Source organism: Lichenostomus cassidix, chromosome 2 (assembly GCF_008360975.1).
Source record: "Lichenostomus cassidix isolate B80296 chromosome 2, HeHo_3.0, whole genome shotgun sequence".
Taxonomy (NCBI): Eukaryota; Metazoa; Chordata; class Aves; order Passeriformes; family Meliphagidae; genus Lichenostomus; species Lichenostomus cassidix.
In genome coordinates, this window is record NC_139482.1 from 34,645,320 (window position 1) to 34,665,684 (window position 20,365).

At 39.9% G+C, this 20,365-nt stretch overlaps 1 protein-coding gene across 4 annotated transcripts in view; it reads left to right on the forward strand.

The window, feature by feature from the left end:
* Window positions 1-1,185: 1,185 nt before the first annotated feature.
* The window catches only part of WIPF3 (WAS/WASL interacting protein family member 3), a 37,463-nt gene continuing 18,283 nt past the window's right edge, over window positions 1,186-20,365 (forward strand). The window contains exons 1-2 of one of the 4 annotated variants that reach the window (XM_085051019.1): window positions 1,186-1,456; window positions 15,023-15,188. In XM_085051019.1, coding sequence (XP_084907145.1) covers window positions 15,078-15,188 — 111 coding nt within the window. In that variant the 5' untranslated portion in view covers window positions 1,186-1,456; window positions 15,023-15,077. Of the gene's footprint in view, window positions 1,457-1,559; window positions 1,864-1,901; window positions 2,941-15,022; window positions 15,189-20,365 lie in introns of those variants that run through there. The other 3 variants (XM_085051016.1, XM_085051018.1, XM_085051017.1) reach the window with 3 other exon arrangements.

Genomic DNA, 20,365 nt, shown 5'->3' on the forward strand with positions numbered 1-20,365 from the left:
GAAAAGTTATAGAAAGAGGACGAAGCCAACTTTGTCCTGCAGCTCTTGCAGCTTGTTCCTCTGAAGTTCCTTTTCTATCTCATCTAAAAGGTGGACAAAGTTCATTTCAGCATTAGCAATCTAAAATCAAGTCTCGCTGAGACTAATTTGCATGAATAATGAAAGCAGTTTTCAAATGTGGTATTATATACATTGTTTTGAAAGCAAATGCTGACATTTTGATTTTTCTAGGGCACCACCTATGACCCTCTTGGCTTTGTTTCATGGTTTGAAGTTCAAACTAGTGACCAGCTGGAAAAGGGTTTAGAGCTCCCTGACTGCTGTGGAAGCAACTGGGGCAGATACTTAGGACTGAAAATTGTTTGGCAAACAATCAGGAGGATATTTTCAGAGTAATAAATCAAACTCACACCTCTGCACAGACAAAACATGGAAATCTAGAGCACTGATTTTTGTGCCCCTGCCCTGATGAGCAGAAGGGCCTCAACAGCCCATGGTTGACTTTCCACCAATCTCAGGCTGACATTCAGGTCCAAGTGACATTGACTTGGACCTGATTTTCTGGACTGCTTCATAAGCGAGCAAGGCAATGAAAAACCCCATTTACATTTCTACAACTCAACAAGTCTTTCAGAGAAATCCAGTAAAGGTGGGCCTGCCTCTTGCCCTCCTGAAAACCCCATCCAAAGGCAGCGGAGCAGACCAGAACCCACACGATGATTTTTAAGTTATTTCTCAGCATCCTCATTCCTGAGGCACTCACGCATGACAAACTGGGGGTGCCCCATTCCTGCAGCTATTGGGAGGCTGCTCCACTGCAATCCCTTGCCGTGACAAACATGGAAGGCTCAATAGAGCAAGACCTTAACGTTCCCCTCTGCAAGCAGCCTTGGAGTAAATCGAGAAGAAAACAAGATTTTTTTTTTCCCCCCAGGTGCTTTTAGTGGGCACTCAGGGTTACAAGAAACAGGGGTATGCAGCTGGCTCCAAGCACGAGGCCCTCACTGCACTGCTGGGCAGAAGTGTTTGGGCAGGGGGACAGGGTGCTGCCATCTTATTTTCCGTGCCATGGGGCAGCGTTGTGGCATCCACGTGGGCTTTTAAAAATAGCTTAGGCTGTGCCAAGGCACCAGCATGTGGGAGGCACGGTGCGCCAGGCTGCAGCTGGACTTCACCCTCGCACCGCAGCCGCCGCGCTCCCAGGGGTGGGGATGCAGAGCGGGGCCCGCGCGTGGGCAGGGGGTGTGTATGTGTGTGAAATCGCTACTTTAAAAAATATACATTATTTGTATTCCCTCGTGAAGACCGGGGCGGGCTTTTTCCCCTCAGGAACTTAAGATCCCTGCGCTCCTTCCCCCGCCCCCCGCCAGGGGAGACGGGCGGCCGCCGTACCTGGAGCCCTCTGCCCGGGAGGAGCCGCCCCGGCCCGAACCGCACCGGCACCGGCGCCGAGCAGGTGGGCGCGGAGGGGCGCGGCGGCGGGGCTGGCGGGTCCCCGGTGCCCCCGGAGCCCCTCACAGCCTCGGTCAGCCGGGAGGGCCCGTGGGGGCCGCCGCCTCCCCTCGGTCCGGGGCCGGAGCTCCCCGCGCCGCGGGGCCGAGACGACTCGGCGGCCAAAGTTGGCGGTGCGGCCCGGCCCGGCCCCGGGCAGCGAGGGCACGGCTGGCAGGGACACCCGCGCCCATGGGATGGGGTACTCCCGGCGGAGGAGGAGGAAGCGTGGCTGCGGGTCAGGCACGGGCTGTGCGCGGTGCTGCTCCTGTTTTGCCGAGCAGAGGAACGCGGGTTGTTTTCAAGCGGCGGTGGATGGCAAGAACTTTTTTTTGCCTAGTTCTCGTCCTTGAAGGAGATGTGCTGGAATAGGTCAGCTGAGAAAACGGGGCTGAGTGGTTGTAAATGCTACTGTGTATTAAATACTTATGTAGATATTGGAGGGCGAATGCTGGAGAAATGTTGGAAAGAACCTCTTAAGGGTTTACTAATAATTAGCATGGATAAAATTGACACTAAAATCTAGCGACTTTCGCGTCAGCCTATTGGTGCTAATGCAGAGCGACAGGGAATGTGTTAGTGAAGGGTGGCAAGCAGGTTTTTTATTTCTCTTTAGATATGCTCGGAGTTTGCCAAGGCGTGGAGATGGTGGGTTATGTGACAGCCCGGATCTCCCGAGTGTGGAGGGGGGTGGGCTTGTGTCGCTCAAGGAATTCACGAGTTTGAGAATAGGGAGGACACAGGCGGTCAGCATGCCTTTGTTTTCCTTGGTTCTGAAATCGGAATATTATTGAGCGAGATTTCTGAAAGATAGCAAAATAAGTCTGATTTAGGAGAGAAAAAATTGATGTAAGGAAAAGGCTGATGATTTCCACACAGAACGGTCTTGGGGCAGCCTGGATTTATGGGTTAAAGTCTGCAAGTGCTCCTGCTGATTCAGACAGTGACATATTGCTGAAATTGCGATAGCAGTGATACCTGTTACCGTGCACGCTGCATGAATCAAGTCGTTGAACTGCTTCCTGATACAATCAGTGTTTTCAGTTTCTCCATCTGTATATCCAGCACAAGTTCCTGTTTATCTTACAAAGTGTGTTTGTATAATCAATGATAACACCTTCAGTTCGCATGCTTTGTACTGAAAAACAAGCCACAGGGCAGGTCATCAAGGAAATGAATGCAACTCCATTCCGTGGTGGCAGTCGGCGCTGGGACACTTGTTAGGTATGTGTGCGTGGGGATGGTTCCCTTTGGCTGTGAACCTGTGACCCAAAACAGTGTCCCGCCTGGAATGCGCAGGCGGTGCAGGCGCTGCTGCCACCCACGGCTCGCACGGGACATTGCCCTGCGTGCAGCGGAAAGGTTGAGTCTGCTTTGCTGTCAGGTACCTGCTTCCATGTGCAAGATAACATATGAGAAGCTCAGTGTGGGACCCTTAAAGCAGATTGTGTAAGTGTATTTTTTTACTGATAGACTGCTTTGGCTGTTTTGCTGTAGATGACGATGACAAAATCTGGGTTAGATTCATAACAGGAAAGAATTCTGTGGGAGTTGATGTTTTTCCTGTACAAGATGCAGGTTAGGGAATGGGGCTGGCAATTTAAGTATGAAACTTTTTTTGTCTTTTTAAATCAAGGATATATGTTCTCCAAAGACAGGGGTGTATACATAATTTGATCAGCTTTGCCGACAGACTTTGGTTGCTTAGGGGCAGATGCAATGCTTGATTCATTAGCTGCAGTGCTCAAGTTATTGCTGGTTTGGATCTATGCCTGAAAATGATTGAGATGCACTTGAAATTCAGATTCTGTTATTGTACTGCAGTGGAAAGGGCAACATATGACTGCATTTATCAAATCCTGTAGTATAATACAAAGAAACTTCCTCTTCCTTTCTCTCACTCCTTCCGCACCTACAAGAGGAAATATAAATAAAGATCCTGTAACATTTCAATTTCTGTTACAGCAGGAAGGGAATATATAGTCAAGGTTTGGACTCTGTACACAGTGACTACTAAATCTGAATTTGCAGAAAGTAAATAGTTGCTTTTTAACAGTAAATCAAAACATAGCAGTGTCACATCTCAGCAATCACACCATAAAAGTCAGCAGTGTTCGTTGAATGTCTTAACAGGATCCTTATAGATGATCTTTTTAATTAGTAATTTTGTTGTTTGGTGAGGTCAGTATTTTGGGAAACTCACTGTCCTCTGAAAAGAAGTCCTTGAACAGAAAATAATATCTTAGTCATAACAAATAGAAAATTATTTGCACATTTGAAGAGATAGATGTTAGGATCTCTAAAGTAGAATAACACAATTTACTGTTTTATATCTAAAATAATTGTTAACGTATATAGAGTATTAATAGTTTGATATTAATAGTTAAAAGTATTTTAGCTTCAAAGAAAAGCAAATCAGTGAAAAGACTGACATCAAATCTCCTGTTTGTTAGTCAAAACTCGCCTATAAGCATTACATTACTTTTTCAGAAGCATTTGCTTTTGTGGAAGCTTTTCTTCTCTGTGCCCTCTGACTGGGACAAGTTCTGTTCAGTCATGCAAAGTAGGTGAAACTGGACAGGCTCAGCTCAGTTTTCTTGCCCTTTACTTCTGTAAGTTACTGATCCTCTCTGTGTGTGAGCATCTACTGCATTATTTTGTGGGTATTTTATGCAGTTCATTTGAGTTCTAATAAATGAGATCACAGATGAAAAGTTGAAGCTCTGGGGAAATGATACTAGGCTGTGCTGTGTCAGAGTAAAGATTCCTATCCTCTTCAGAGTGTATGTGAAATTAGTATATAAATAAACATAATAATCTAGTATGATATCCAGTAAAGTCTTTTATCTACAAGTCTTTAGTACTCACATTACACTGAGTTACCCATGGCTGCTGTGCAGTTTTGAGATGCAGCTTTCTGGAATGCCTTTAACACTGTTCTTCTAGATCTTCCTCAATTAGTCTGTGTTCTTACACAAAGTAATTACTGTCTTTGAAAGACTGAAGCTTTCTGAGAACGGGCTTATAGTAGCAAAACCTTAATGGTACTTCACAGTTGATTTTTTATCTGTGGTCATTCTGCATCAGGGTTGTCTGGTGTCTTCATAGACAGGATGAACAGAGATATAAAGAGTGTTATATTTGCAAACAGAAAAAATGTCCTTGGGGGCTTCCAGATTGGAAAGAAAGAAATTGTATTTTTAAATAAAATTGTATTTTTTTTTTAATCTGCCCACCCTGATTTGACTTCTGAGTATCATGAAGTGGACTTGTTCAGTATCACATACATGACAGCTGTAAAGCTGCCTTTTGATTGCTTTGCAGGTTTGTGAAACAGCTAAAGGATTTTCATAAGGTGCGAAAAGCTTGTTTTCATGCCACAGTAATTGAAACAACAGCTGAAATGGATTTCACTGCCAGAAATATCTCTCTCTCAAATAAGATCATGCATGGAGAGCCTAATTCTTCTTTGCATTGACCCTGTGTCATCTTTCACCATTGTTACTAATAGATATATAACCCTCTGTGGTGCAAATAGTGTCACTCTGCAGCCAGTCCAGGCAGAGCAGAGCAACATAGCAGCTATGCTATAGCTACAGTATAAATGCAAAAGTGAAAAGTGGAGGAAAACTGGGCCAAAAGTCCCTACAAGATTAAGTTCACTAAGCATAACAGTAGAAAATTCAGCCTGAAAGCACTTGCTCAGTCTTGACCCTGCTCTTACAAGTGTCTAAGAAAACTAAACAAACTGTGTCTGCTCTGCAGCTTCTGTGTAATGGATATTCTATGTCCTTCATTTAGACTGGTGACAACTGCACTGCCTGCCTTGATAAATGGAAGTGTTGGCTAGGAATTGCAGTGCTTCTGCTTCATTCATAAGAGGGGGTAAAATGAACAAAGTGAATGAATAGGTTTAGAGATAGTAACCCCTTTGTGTTGGTCTCTTTCACGAGCTGTACACAGGTCTGTAAATGACTGCTGTACCATTTAACTTTTTCTAGTTACTATATCATGTTTTCCTCTTTTCATTATAAGTAACAAAAAAAGGAAAAAAGAGGAGAACAGAATATGGTACTGGATCACAAAAGAGGTCTTGGGTTTTTTTGTTCTTCTTTTGTACCCTATTGTTTTAAAGCTATTACGTTATTGTTTTCCGAACTGGCATAGTTTTGTGAAGAGAAAAATGTGTATGCACCAGCACTACTGATGTGTGTAAAACCATTCTGACAGGTTTATGGCTGTTGGCCAAGTCAGTTACACTTTTTCTATATGCTAGAGAAGAAAATAAATAACACTATATCTGTTCAAAATCCATAGATCTGGTGTGTTAGTTGAGTAGACACATCAAGAAAACCATCAGGCGCAGAAAAGGCAAGCCAGGCTTACATACCAGGAAAACAGACTGAGGTTTTAGCAACTTATTTTCAGAGGGAATGTTTGCTTCTCTTGGGGATATGTAAATCACTGCAAAAATATCTGTCAAATTCTGCCTAGGATTTGGACAGAAAGTGGCTTTGATTGGTCAGTTGTGTGAGTGTGAACATCTTAACACACATTAGTGATGTTTCTTCTGTTGCTGCAGATTGTGTTTCCTTGAGTATTTTCAGAGATAGACCCTAAAGAACTGATCCTGGTTCTACTGTAAAGAAAGGAAAATTTGGCATTAAAAAGTAAGAGATGTATTAGTCCCTAGATTAGTAAATTGGCAGAGGAGGTGGAGACTATCTCTGTAATGTACTGTGTGAGTGATAGATGGGAGGCCTAACAGGGCATTTAATGCAGAATTAAAACCTTTTTTAGCCTTTAAATGACTAAGTAGCAAGGAAATTATGCAAAAGAGGATTGTACAAAATATTCTTGGATCAAGTGATCATGAGTTTATGTTGACTTAGCAGTAGGATAAATGCAGCAGTCCCATGTGGGGGTACTTGGGCTTGTGCTGAACAAGCTGTACCAGGAGCTGCAAAGGCAGAGTTACCTACTTCTGCACCATGTGCAGTGTTTCTTTTCCCAGGGCAGACAACTCTACCTTTTAAATGAAATGCCTCTTCTTGCTTTGCCTTGCAGCAACAGCAGGCAACAGGTGCAGTGAATGGTGACAACGGCAAAAAAAGTGTAATGTGGGAGTGGAGAGAAAGGTAAACCACTAGAAGAGGGGAAAAATATTCACAGAGTGAAATACAGAAAGAGGAAGGACCAGATCTGGACTGGTTAATGTGAAAGCTGGAGTAAAAAACCAGCATAAAACTTGACACCAGAATTCATGGAAACAAGTGAGTCCTCATCTTCACCCTGCTTGTTGTGATGGTAGCAGATATTGGTTGCACTGAAAGTATACCTGGCAGCTGTTCAAAAAAACCGACTTTTTTCCTCTGTGGCTATGATGGATACAAATGCAAAAAAAAAAATCTTCTATTGACTTTTAATCCCTAGAATCATTTTCCTTCTTCATCAGGCACCAAAGTTAGTTGAGGATTTTTGAATTCATGATGCTCATTGCTTATGACATGTACGGGTAGGCATCAATCACAATTTCCTCTCTAAATATAATGACCTTCCCAAGGAATTACAAATGAAGTCCTTTAATAAGTCGAAGGGCTGAAACTTCAATTTAATAAACTCATACTGGTTTTTTCTGAGAATTTTGTTTTATTAGCAAGTCAGAACTAGGCCTACAAATCAAAACATCTTTTGTCAGGGATTTTTTTGTTGTTGTTGCAATTGCAAATGACTGCAATTTGTTGTTCCTTGTACAAAGTAAAATCACTGTCCTGAGTAAATGGCTTTAAGTTTGGAGCTAGATACTTTGTGCACTGCCTTTAAAAACAGCTAACAATTTTCTGTACAAGAAAGCAGATTTACACCTTTATGCACATAGGACGTTTGATATCAGCTTTGACACTTAAGGAGCAATAAGAACACGTGTATTATTTTTTCAGAACAATGGATTTGTTAAAATAGCAAAAATGCAATATTATGGTAGCATAGCAAGGCTTCCTTAATAACATAGGGGTTTATAGTTATGTACTTGTGTGTATGGAACTTTACCCTGGTGTAAAAAACATCTAAGATGAAGCTGTCAATTATGTCATTGAAGTGGGACAGCAGCTTCAACAGGATTGACAGAAAAAGTCATGAAAGTGAGAGTGAATAAGCATGTTCAGAAGTTATAGTTTAATTTGTTAGCCCATTAGGGCTAACGTTTTTACCACTGGAAGTTGATTTGAAATGGAAATTAAATAATCACAACTTCACTGAAAACCAAAATCAATGCTTCCCATTCCTTTTTTGAGATGAGGATTTCCCTGGCAACTTATTCCTGCAGGTGACCAGATCATTGTGTTTTACACCCCCTGTGAAAGACAATTCTCCTTATCACATACAGTGACCACAGCCCATGCTGGGGCCTCATACTGTATTGTAGGAAAGAATGGTGCATGTTGAATTGCAAAATTTGTTTTTCTTGCATGGCCACTATTAGACTGTTTCTTGAGCTATCAGCTATGGTAGCTATCAGCCTGACTTGGCATGCAGAGAGGTTTCTATAAATTTATCTTTTCAAGATGTAAAGCTGTGAAAATAGGACCTCTGGTAAAATATCATGTGGTTGAAAATGGAAATTTCAGAATTATTTAAGAACTGGATTTTTAAAGTTCGCTAGTCTTCCAATACCCACGTTTGTAAGTTCTTTTCACTTGACTGGCATTTTTAAACAGGGTTTGAGTTGTCTGTAGCAAATATAGAAGAGCAAGATGCTAAATGCTGTCTTGTTTGCATTTTCCATTTTGTTGCTAGCTACTTAATTGGAAAGCAAAATTTTCTTCTGTTGAGGGAATTGGTTAAACAATGTTCGGAATTTTTTTGGTGGAAGCCGTTCTGTATGCAGGTATACTTTTCAAATAACTCTATTATACAAATTATGGTAAATAGATACATGAATAACTATAAAGGAATATATTATTATTAATTATGTGAAAACATACAATTAGCTTCTTAGCAGCGGCTGCAAAACTTGCAAATGTTAACCTGAATCATCAAATTACCACTACAGGGAGAGATCAAGCACTGCTCATACTGATACTCTTGAGGAGCATAAGAGTAAACAGTTGTCTTCAGAATGTGGCAGTGACCTTGAACTTCTATTGAGCTGCACTTTCTTTAGCTTAGGCCAATGATTAACTTTGCTAATGTCTGTGTATCAAATTCACCATTGTTTGTATATCTGGCAGTGAAACAAGCCATGTCTGTCTTTGTGTGGATGATGCAGTATTAATTTCAAGGAAACCCTTTGTATAAACGGTTTCCTTTGAAAAGTTATGTCTTTGTGCAAGTCCTAATTACTTCTAATTTACCTCATTTGTCTTTGGACTCTCTAACTTCAGGTTAACACTACAATAGGCACAACGTATTTCTTCTTTTATGTGTTGTTCTTTTCCCTTACTCCTTATTTAAAAGATGATGAAGAATTCTCTTATTCTGCTCCCTTACAGTCAGTCTTCTATGGCAGTTCCCCATGGAGCAGAGGAAGCTACACCCTGAAATAGTCATATGTAGGGATGTGAAGTCATCTGTGCAGCTTTGCCTCTGAAGGGAGGTTTGTCAAGGCATAGCACTGTAATTTCTGGCCTCGGGACCATAGGGAACCCAGCAGAGATCTGCCCACAGCACACATTGGAAGCAAGGCGTTTTCAAATTCCTGTAGTCTCTGTAGGGTTAGCCCTGGACCGTTTGTGGCAATTTTATCAGGCTTCTGACAGAATGAGAGTCATGCTGGGTTTTTTTTCAGCATGGGGATGCAGCCCTTAAGTGCATTAAGCCTGGTGGAAATAGTCCAAGCTGAGGAGAACTTACGGTCCTTGGCTTAAATTCAGGATACTGTTACATGCTATGAGACAGTCCTACAGACCCTGTGTAGACAAATGCTGCTTAGAAGTGTTTCATCAGGTATTTAATGGAGAAAGAGCCCTTCATTAAAGATTTGCATATTCCAATGGAATTGAAAAAGCCAGATTCTGACTTTAGTTGCAGTGATGTAAATGGTGACTGAGAACAGAAATTTCTCTCGAGTTGTACAAAATTCAGGTGTAAAACTGTTAGGAGTTGGTGAAAGGCTGGAGTTTTCTTAGTCAGCCATAGGAATATACATGTGAAAGCCTTAATATACATGTAGTAAGATGGGTATGTATATGGGTATTTGCTTTTCTTCTGTAAATCAAGGTTTGAACAGTTTGGCCTGATACTTCTGCACAGTTCTTAAATGTCTCAAATGCAAGAGAGACTATCAACTCTTTTGTAAATGTGTCTATCTTTGCAGGGCAAAAAAGGGACAGGATTTTCAGAGACTCTATCTTGATTCTTCTTGATCTGTTCTCTAAACACAAAAAGTCATTCACACTCTAAAAACGTACCATCCAATCCTTAAAAATCAAATAGTTTGATTCTCTTAAAATTAGAATCTAGACCACCTCATTCCAAGCAGAAGCTTTTTCCAAGTCTTTTCCAGTTGAGTGACAGCAGGAAAGTTGATCTGTGTAACACACATCTACTGTTCTCTGTTTTTAAGGTTCCCTGTATCTACATGTACTGTACTGTCTTTAAAAGATCTGTGGAGTGCTCATACTAGTGATTTCAGCTGCTCTTCAGTGATCTTTCACAGGGGCAAATGGGGACATAATTATATTGTGTACTTTTGAGATCATGAAAGTTGAGCAGGTGCTTATTGATGCTATTTTGTCACATGTAATTTTGGAATTATTTGAGTTTTCTGTTGAAATATAAGGACTTAAAAGCTGTAAGTCAGTACAGTACAGTTAAAGAGGAAATCATATTTGATTATATAAAAGTTGATTAAAAGATAAAACCGGTTTGTGATCTACTTTTTTTCTTCACTTTTTAATCAAGAAAGTAAGACCAATATCATAGATAAGATTTCCTGCGCACTTTTGAAATATCTACCTCAGCCTTTCCTTTCAAGAAAGAAAACCTCTACATTTCTTGAAAGCTGAATTACCTATTTCAGAGTGTGTAGCTGCAGTGATTGCAAATCCAGTAATAATGAATCTGTTATTTTGCAGAACTTTTTCCAATATGCCTATAAGGGTCAGATTTTCAATTCCAGTTGTGTTGTTTCATGTTAATGACTATATCACCTAAATACCTAAGGACACTGGCCATTTAAAAAATACCCCTAGCTAAGAGCTGTTTTAGTGCATAAATGCATATTATGCACATTTAAATAATTGTGATTTTTTTTCCATCTGTCTTTTCCCCTTCTAGACATTGTATTAAATTGAAGGTACAGCTGTTTCATGCTTTGCGTTTCCTTGATGGGTGAAGGTATTTGGGAACAGTTTTTGCAGGCTCACCTGTGATGGTTCTGCTGAGTGTCAGAGTGGCAGGAGATGTGTGGGCTGCTGTCCAAAATCTGCTATTTCTTAGTGTGGCTCTCTGCTCCCAGCACACTTTTAGCGTGGCTGTGGCAGTGACACTTCAGGAGGTGACCTTTTTGAAAGCACTTGGATCAGAGTTTTTGCATGTCTGGTAGCTGGGCAAAGTAAGACCAAAGCTACAGAAAAGCTTAGGCAGAGGTTTTGAGTTTCCCACAGGCAAATCCAGCACAGGATTGAGAGAGGAGTCCATGAAGAAGAAAGATCTGCACCTCCTCTCTCATGTCTGACACTTCAGAATTAGGGTGTGGGTGAAGACTTTATTTGGGCCTTCAGAAATTTGGAACTTGAGTTCTTAATTGATGACTGCAATCTGGTTCCTAAACCCAGCTGCTATTGAAGCATGCATGGTGAGAACACCCAGGGGAACAATCTGTGACACCTGAAATTACCAGGTTTAGAATTATCCTTACCAACAGAACAAAAGAAGAACAATTGTTTTGAGATCAGAGAAAAGTAAAAATGTTCTCTGACTGATGAATAGTTCACTGACTTGTGAGAAATAAAACAACTCAAAAAATATGATGAGTCCTTGTAAATGTACTTTTGAATTATAGATCTTATATTCCACAAAGCTGATGCTGAGCATTAGGAGAAACTATTTTGTTTGGAACAAGGTAGACTCATCTGCAGTGGTGTGCAAATGGGATCAAAGTAAGAGAAGGAGAAATTAGGCTGTGTGTCAAGCAATCTGAACTAAAAGAATTATTTGACTGGGAAAGAGCTTCCCAAGGGAAATAATAAAAGACACATTATTTGGGACATCTAAAATTAGACTTCAGAGAGTACTAAAAAAAAATGTACAACCTTGCTTTGGTAGGGAGGTGGACTAGAAAAGGCAGGGTTTGGGATTTTCGTCTGTTTTTTGCAATAAATTCTACTATTGTTCTGCTTGATTCTGTTCTGTGATATTTGAGTCAAGGTAAGATTTACATTGCTTCTTGCCTTAGGAAACTGAGGTTAAACACATAGGCTTCTCCCCTCCACCTATTGCCAGATTTTTGAACTGTATATTTTTATTTCTGTCCCTCAGGGGTAGTTCAGACCCCTCTCTTCCAATTATAAATATGTATATTTAGAGGAGTGGAGAAAGGGCACATGTGCCCTAAGGATCCTTTGTGGCATTTCCCTCTTGTCTGGTGCTTACCAGACACTAGAACTGATCAATATGATACTCGTTTTTTAGGTTTTATTTCAGAATTTATTTAGATTATTATGTGCAAATCCATAACCTTGGCATGTTCTGAAGCTATAGTGTGAAATTGCTGATCATGCTTTAGCCAACAACATAATGAGGGGAGAGGCAAATGAAATACAGCCTTTAACCAAGGAACAGAGGCCTCCAAGTAATGAGTGTTGATGTATTGGAAGTGTTGCAGCCTTCTCCATAATTTCCTTTCAATAGAGATCACATGAGACAGCTGCAGTAATACAAAAAAGTTCTCGTAGCCAATCCCACATTTTTTGAAGTGTAGATCATGCAGTTATTACTAATTGTTAAGCATGAAATGTTTTTTATTATAAGTTAGCTTGAAGATGCCTGCCTTTATCAACATACAGCGTCTACTTGTGAGATGGCAGCACTCCTTTCGAAGCCCACTTGAACAAATAGAGCCCCTATGTGGAAAATGGTTCTTTATTGTGTAAGATACCCCCTAACTGTGCTGGTATAAAAAAGCATGAATTTTAATGTGTACACAAAAGCATGCCAAGGTCAGGACATCCAGCCTCTGAATTTGTGGTAAGAGACAAAAGAGGGCACATAAGCAGGATTTTCTCAAAGATTTGTAGACGGTTTGAAACAGCATGGGAGAAAAGCTATATTGTGTCTCCAGTATTTTGTTTGAGGGCTGCATCTTATAGCCCCCCCAAAATACATTTTTCCCTGATGCCACTGGACAGGAAGATATGGGAGTGGGGTGCATGCTGAAAACTTCCTCTGCACTGAATTTAGGGCTGTTGATTGTCACATAGTTTCTAGTCCTTGAATTTAGGCTGCATCATTTGGAGGAACAGGTGCTGGAGCAGGGACTAGTGGAGAGGCAGATAGAAAAGTCATCTGATGGCATTTCAGATTGTGACTTCTAAATAGCAAGAGCTGATTCCCATTTCCTTTCTCCCACTGCTGCTTGCCTCCAGTGTGCTCTACCTCCTGCTGCCATTCATGTGGTCTGCCACAGAAACGTGGGTTGTATTTTTTTTTTTTCTAATTTGACTAAGAGCATATTTCCCATTCTAATTCCTTAAGGAAGACAAAAGGCCTGTATTGCAGGGTATGAAGATACTAACCTGAAACATATTATTAGCTGGGAAGACTCATTCTCCTTATGTCCATGTTTTTGAATGGCTTAATTGAGGAAAAAGCATATCTTCTGATAATGGATTTTTGAACAGGGCAACAATGAGGATGGAGTGGTGGAGATACTGTGATGCCAGCTTTCTTGGAAACCTTCATTAAGGGATTATTAAAATGATTGTAACTGATTCTGTTACAGAACAGGGTGCTTTGATATTTCAGTCCTTTGCATAGCAGTCTCTCAAGAGAGAAAGTCAGTGTTTCAGAGGCTCTGCATGTTTAATTTTTGACTGATCTCCCATTAAGTATTTTGGAAGATAGAGAAGAAGAAAAATACCCAGATATTATGGATCCTATTCATACACTAGGTAGGAAGTGAACAAGTCTCCATGTACATTTTAATTTCAGTGTCTCTTCCAAACTAACCCTCTAGCAGAACAGCCAAGTATTCTCCTCAAGACTGTAACTTGCCTCCTTTCTATGTTGTCTTCTCTCCTGAACTTTCCAGATTTAACTGTTGTGCCTTCTCCTTACACAGATGATTCTGGAAAAGCATGAAGTGCCTGCTTTTATAAATGAAGGGAGAAACAAGGGGAATAGGGTCTGGGAATTGTGGTCTTTTCAACTTAACGTCAATTTCCAGTAAAATATCAAAATGCGAAACGTGTTTTTAAGACCTTGCAGGAGACAGGAAGACAAATCTACATCTGGAGAGATGTATAAAGAGTAAATGTGAGAAGCCAATGTAATTTCTTGTTAAGATAAAGCCTTGCAGAAAGAAAAGATAAAGCATATGACATATTTTGTGTTATTGTAGGGCTTTTGACATTGTTTCAAATGACATTGTGGAGTCTCAGAAGAAAGTCATGACATGATGGATGAAGAACCAGATGTAAAATGAGATGTTTTCAGAGCATTTATCCAAGTGTCACTATCAAAAGACGATTTCAAGTATGGCTTGCAGAGGGCTCTCTTTGGCACTTCCTAGTACTTTCATTTGCAACTTTACTAATAAAATACAGGGGTTTCTTTAATGATGACTGAAAGGGAATGTAGCCATGCTGAGGGCTGGGTTAGGTATAAAAGTCGGTGAGTGATGCACTGTTATTCTGCAAAACATTTTTTTTTAAAAAGCATATAGCTTTTGTTGGAAGATGTGTGACTTTTTTCAGTGTCTTACTAAAGAATTGTGAAAATTAACATTTAAAAATGGCAGGAGAAACACATGACTTTAACACTTGGGATGTCTGGTCCTTGATATGATACCATTTTGTAATAGAAGCTTTAGTTTGTATTTTGTTATTACTCAATCCTGAGGAGGTTTTTTCCTCTTTTTTTTCTTTAAACACTGAGTAAGTCCACTGAACCTTAAAAAGTCCCTTACCCTATCTTTAGAGCAGCAAACCTCTGGCTTAGAGTCAACAGAGTTTTTGTCCCAGCAGGAGTGTCTACATGTGGTCAACTGTGATTTGTTCTCTGCAGAATTGCATTTCAGGGCTATGGGCTAGGTTAAGGCAAGATGTAATAGTTGGACAGGCTAGCATCGATGCATTTGGTACCGTGGCACCGGTCCAGATCCGTGAGCTTGGTCTTTAGATGTATGTTGTCATCATAACTGTAAGGAGGCTGTTCATGCTGTAGTTTTGGAAGCAGTGCAGTATAAAAGTCTTCAGTCTGCTGAGAGCTAGATATTTGGCCAATCTTCAGCTTGCAGTGAATAAACACATTCCTCTCTGTTTTTTCTTTTTATTCTTCCACTTTTCTTTCTCCTCCCTTCCTTCTCCTCAAGGACATAGACTTTGGCTCTATTTTTCACAGCTGCGTGAAGCTAGAAATCCGAGCGGATGCCTGTGCTGCCACCGCCGCCACCTCCTCCTCCTCCACCACCTCCACCACCTTCGGGAGGGCCTCCTCCACCACCACCTTCTGGAGGGCCACCTCCACCACCACCACTGGTAAGACTGACTTTTCATTAATGTGCTCAAAAGCTTAGCTCTAGTAGCCAGCTCGGAGCCCGCAGGATTTTGGCATGTATATTCATAGCAAATATCTGGGGCAGTTGCTTGTTTTCCTGGCATTTGTTCTGTTAATTACAGCAGTGGTCTCCAAAGTAGGGTGTGTGAGATGATCCATTGGGGTGTGGGATGAAAATACTACAATTTCTGGTTTACATGTGTATAATTTATAAAGAGATAAACCTGTATATATTGGGGTGCATGCTCAAAAATTTTGTTACTGCTAGGAGTGCAGGATCAAAAGGTTTTGAGATCATTAGACTGCATATGGTGAGAATTTAGCATTCGTGAATACTTCTCCAGCCACAGGGAATTCATTTTTGTATTGGTAATGTGCAGATGGTAAGTATTAATTTCTTCATCCTTTTTCTTACAGCTCCTGTTAAGACTCACAGTGTTCAGCTGTAGATTTTGCCCTTTCTGGCACATGCCGTCTTCCTGGGGATACAGCACAATATTCTTTTGTACATGTGCAGGAACAATTACAGCTTGTAACAGATCATTATTGTGTGTGTCATGAAGCAGAACATGTGCCTTGCCAGCATGCTTGCAATAAGTGAAGGATGCTCTGGGTGGACTTCCAGGGTATTACACTTTCATACCTTCACAATCAATAGGTTGTAACTATGGTGAAACCTGTTTAAGTAATTCCTTGTATTATGTGCTCAACTGGTCATAACCTGTTTCTGCATTGAAATTCTTAGGATTTTTTTTTTAAATAGTGGAACCCAGCACGGTTGTGTTCAAGTCATAAAGTCTCTCCTGACTTCTTTTCTTATGCTCTTCTGTTACTGCTGTACTTATTTTAAGAGTGTTAGTCTCTGTAGCAAAACATTATATGGTACTTCAAACATACTTCAATTTTTTTTTTTAAAAGAACTACATTTCTCTTTTGCATTCCCTGACATCTCTGCCTGTTTTGTTCCCGGGAAGATCAGTTGATTTTGTTTGGTAGTGTTCATAATGCTCATCTGCTACCTTTTTTTCCAGAAGGTTTCCTTACAAGTTTCTCTCTGCTACTTTGCCGGGTGAACAATTTTGTAAAACTCCCCATGAGTTGTGGAGGTGAAGGGGAGAAGGATAAATACAGCAAATGAAATAAGCAGTGTTTGAGTCTTTTTAGCATTCAGTTTCAACTTTGGCACCACGAGCAGTGTTTTCAATTAGCAATTCTTCTGGGCTGGTACACAACCTATAGTTAGATGCTGAAATAAGTGGGCTGCATATTGTGAGCAGCTTAATGCTCACAACTGCAATTAAAGTCAACAGAAGCTACAAATGTTCTTATGCTAATAAATTTAGATCAGTAAAGTGTCTAGAGACATTTTTAGATTCCTCTAACATATGCCAATTGTAAATTACTTGAGAACACTAAAAGGACCCCTGAGGATCATTATGAACTGGTTTAGGGTTTTTGGTTTCCCCTTCCCTTCTCTGATGACTAAAGCCACTACCACAATAGGGGTTTGATAGAAGAAGGCTTATTTTCATATTGTAGTTGGATCATTCTCTTTCAAAGGCGGTGATCTGTGTATAAGATTTGCAGAATTTATAGTCAGCTTTATCTTGGTGACATGATACGTACGAGATGTGTTTCTAATTAACGTCTGATATTAAGACCTTCCGTTTAATAAGTGTTGATGCTAAAAAGAGCATATGAATCAACACAAATGATTAGCAAAAGAGCACAGCAGAACATTGTTTTTTCTGCAACAGCAAAATTACTTTTCCCTGTCAAAACTGAATGAGAGACAAGATCAGAACTCTGCCTGGTGAGTTCAGCAGAAGCACAGAGTAAGAGTCAGCTCTCCAGCTGATGCCAAGTTAGAGTAAAATCTTGTGTTTGGGGAGACAGCAAGAACTTGCTACAGACCCTATTTTCTTTTACTAGAAAGCTCTTTTCTAGAAATTGGCATCTGTCTTTTACAGTTGCTAAACCTCCCAGCTGTTGTTGCAGCTGCTAAATCGACAGTTGGGGGATGGAAGAAGGAAAAATTTTAACAGGCATGTATCTTTAAGGAAAACCTTCAAAGCAAATAAGAATTATTTGGCCAACTGCTGGAAAAATTCCAGAGTAAACAGTACTGTGATTTTTACAATATTGGTATAATTAAACCAAAGTAACATCTGCATGTTAGCAATTAAAAATTAGGTTTTAATTTTGCTATTGATACTCAGGTGAGCCACTGGCATAACTTACTTGATTTATGTTAAAAGAAAAATATCTGTGTATAGGTGGAGGTTTTAGAATCCTGTCCTCTTTCATGATGCTGTTGCAGGTCTATCATAGACTTGTCTTGCTTTTCTAGTTATGGATAGTTTTGATATCCATAAGTTATTGATAATTTGCTTTCATTATCAAGAAAGTTTTAGCAGAAGTAGTCACCACATTATCTTTTTCTCTGCACATTTTCTTTATACATATTGTAAGCCATGATCCCAGATAATTTTTCTGTCCTTACTTCATGGAAATTCTAAGCACAATTGGCACTTAGCTTTTTTGTCCTGTTAACTCCTTCTTAAGGCAGAAGAAAAGTTCTTTCCTAGTATTTTCTAAGATTTTTGGCCTTGCTCTTACTCTTTTCTAAGACTTTTGGACATGCTGATATTCTGTAAGTACTTGTACTGAATTCTGCTCACAAAAGTTGTTACAAGACAATATAAAGTGATTTGGAGATAGCATTTAAAACATGCTAGGAGCCACCTGTGCCCAACAGCCAAAAAAGCTACTGGCTGGTAGGGAAAACTTATAAGAAAAAGAAGTGGATTTCTCAGGAGGGAATGGCAGGGTATCTGTCATAGCAGATGTAGGTGGCTGAGTCAAAATGTAAATATAGCTAATTAGATTAATTGAGCATGTCTTCAAATGCCTGCCTTCTGGGGGTCATAGAGATGAGAGGGGTGAGTAGGCAGGATAAAACTGTGCCCTGATGTACTTTCTGGCACTGGGTTACAGAATTCAAATCTCTTCTTGTTCCCTTTTCCTCTACATCTTAACAAAGCCCACTTAGAAAGGAGGCATTAGGGTGTTTGTTCCAGAGCTCTTGTAATTTATGGGCATGTCATGTAAGGTGGGGTTTTTTAATAGGGTTGTTTTTGGGGAAGAGGGTGGTAGATTTGGAGGTTTTTAAAGCTTTCCGCTCATTAAGAACTTATTTTTATTCCCCCTCTATTCCTTTTACCACTCTTGCCTTTACTCACTCACTCATTCTTGCCTCATATGCAAGAGTGAGTTGCCTCACTCTTGCATATGAGGCAACTAGGTTAGTTTTGGTTTATCATATTTTCTGGAGTAGGTGCCACCACTGAGACTGATTAAAAATTTTCTCTACTTAATTTCCCAAGAAAAGGATCAAGAGAGAATTTTGCTTTGATAAACCCTGTTCACTTATCACATGCAGTGAAGGCTGCTTACTGCTGTGTAGCCTCTGTATATATGAATTTCTAATGTTATGATCAGTCATCACCTATTAAAATGTTAATATTGAAGGAAGTGTGGATGTGTAGCAGCCCTGCTGGGTTGTGCCTTATTCAGAGATGTTTGTTTAATGATTCATATGTTTGTGGAGTTTAAGAAAATACTTCTGTTCTCTTTAGGATTGTTATAATTAAAGTCTTAGCATAGAAATTAACCCCCAAAATCACAATGGATCAGATGATTAAAGCTAATAAAGTAGCACCAGGTGTTTATTTGCTGCCTTATGGCACATTGAAAACTAGGATAGCAGAAGGAGAAAGTAATACGCTTACTTTGGTGATAGAAATGTGAAACTTAAACCAGTGATGAATCCTAGACTGGCATGTAGATTAATCTTAATGATTACCTCATTCTTATATAGTTAAAATTAAAAAAAAATAGAATTACTGTTGTAGATAAACCTGTCAGTGTTTACCAAGTTTGTTATTCTGATCTTATTTTCTACCCTTGTAATAGAAAACCCAGAAAAGCAATTCCTCATGATATAATGCTGTGATAAAAGCATAATTTACACAGAGGAATGATTTCCAAGGTTCAGAAAAACATCATCTGGTAGTTTTCCTTGGGGGGATGTTTTTGCCCTCCTCCATGCAGTTAGAGTGAAAACCTTGCTGAGCTGTTTCTTTCAGCCTTCCTAAGAAATTCTGAGAGCTACAATGTTCGTCTGGAGTTGTGTAGGAGTTGGTTTTGCTCCTATGACATTTAGCACTACTGTTCTTTGGAAAGAGAACAAACAACATATGTAAAACATCTTGGCTGAAGATAATGATGATTTATGGTATTTTGATTTGGTCTTACCAAATATAGTATGAGCGAATGTGCGCATATGAAATTGCATATGCATAAATGTTTGGGCATGCTTGCTAATTATTTATTGTAAAAATTAAAGTAATTTCTCAAGTTTTTATTTAGACCCCTAGACATGTAAGTGTAATACCAAAAGAACAGAATTGTGCATGGTGCCAATTACAAAATCTAGGAGTGTGTTTATTAAAATTTTATCTGAGCTGTAAGATCATATTTAGTACTTTGTCATGGAGTCCTTAGGCCAGGAGATACTAAATCATAATATTTATTGCTGATAGGTACAACATACCAGAGTGAGAGAAAGTGTAGGCTTGGTAATCGTGTTGGTGACTGACTATTACACAGACTGTGCTAAGGGCTAGACAAAGCACAGCTGAAATTTTGGAGTGGTTTGTTCCAGACAAAATAAAGGATACTGATTTATAGTGTTTTAATAATATATCATATCTCACACCAGTCTGCTTTCATAAAGAAGTGAGAGGCAATCATGTAGAAAAAAAAATGCTGTGTCTTTGTGTAGTTTATTTGACTTGATTTTCAGCTGTTGGAAAATTGCATAGCTGTGGTATCTCAAAGTGTTGCTACGGTAGCCTTCTGCTCTGGCAGTCAAATACAGAAAGGGTAAGTGGGAGCTGTGGAAAGTGGGGAAGATGTAAAGAAAACATGAATACTAGGCTGGCATTAGTCTGTTTCGTCTGGACAGGTACAGGAGCATGTACTGCATATAGTTCTAGGTGCTAATCTTCTTGAATGCTTCACTTGAGAACTCTTAGGTCACTGTTTTTAATGTATTTAGGTGTTGAGTTCTGTTTTGCAGGTTTCTTTATAATGT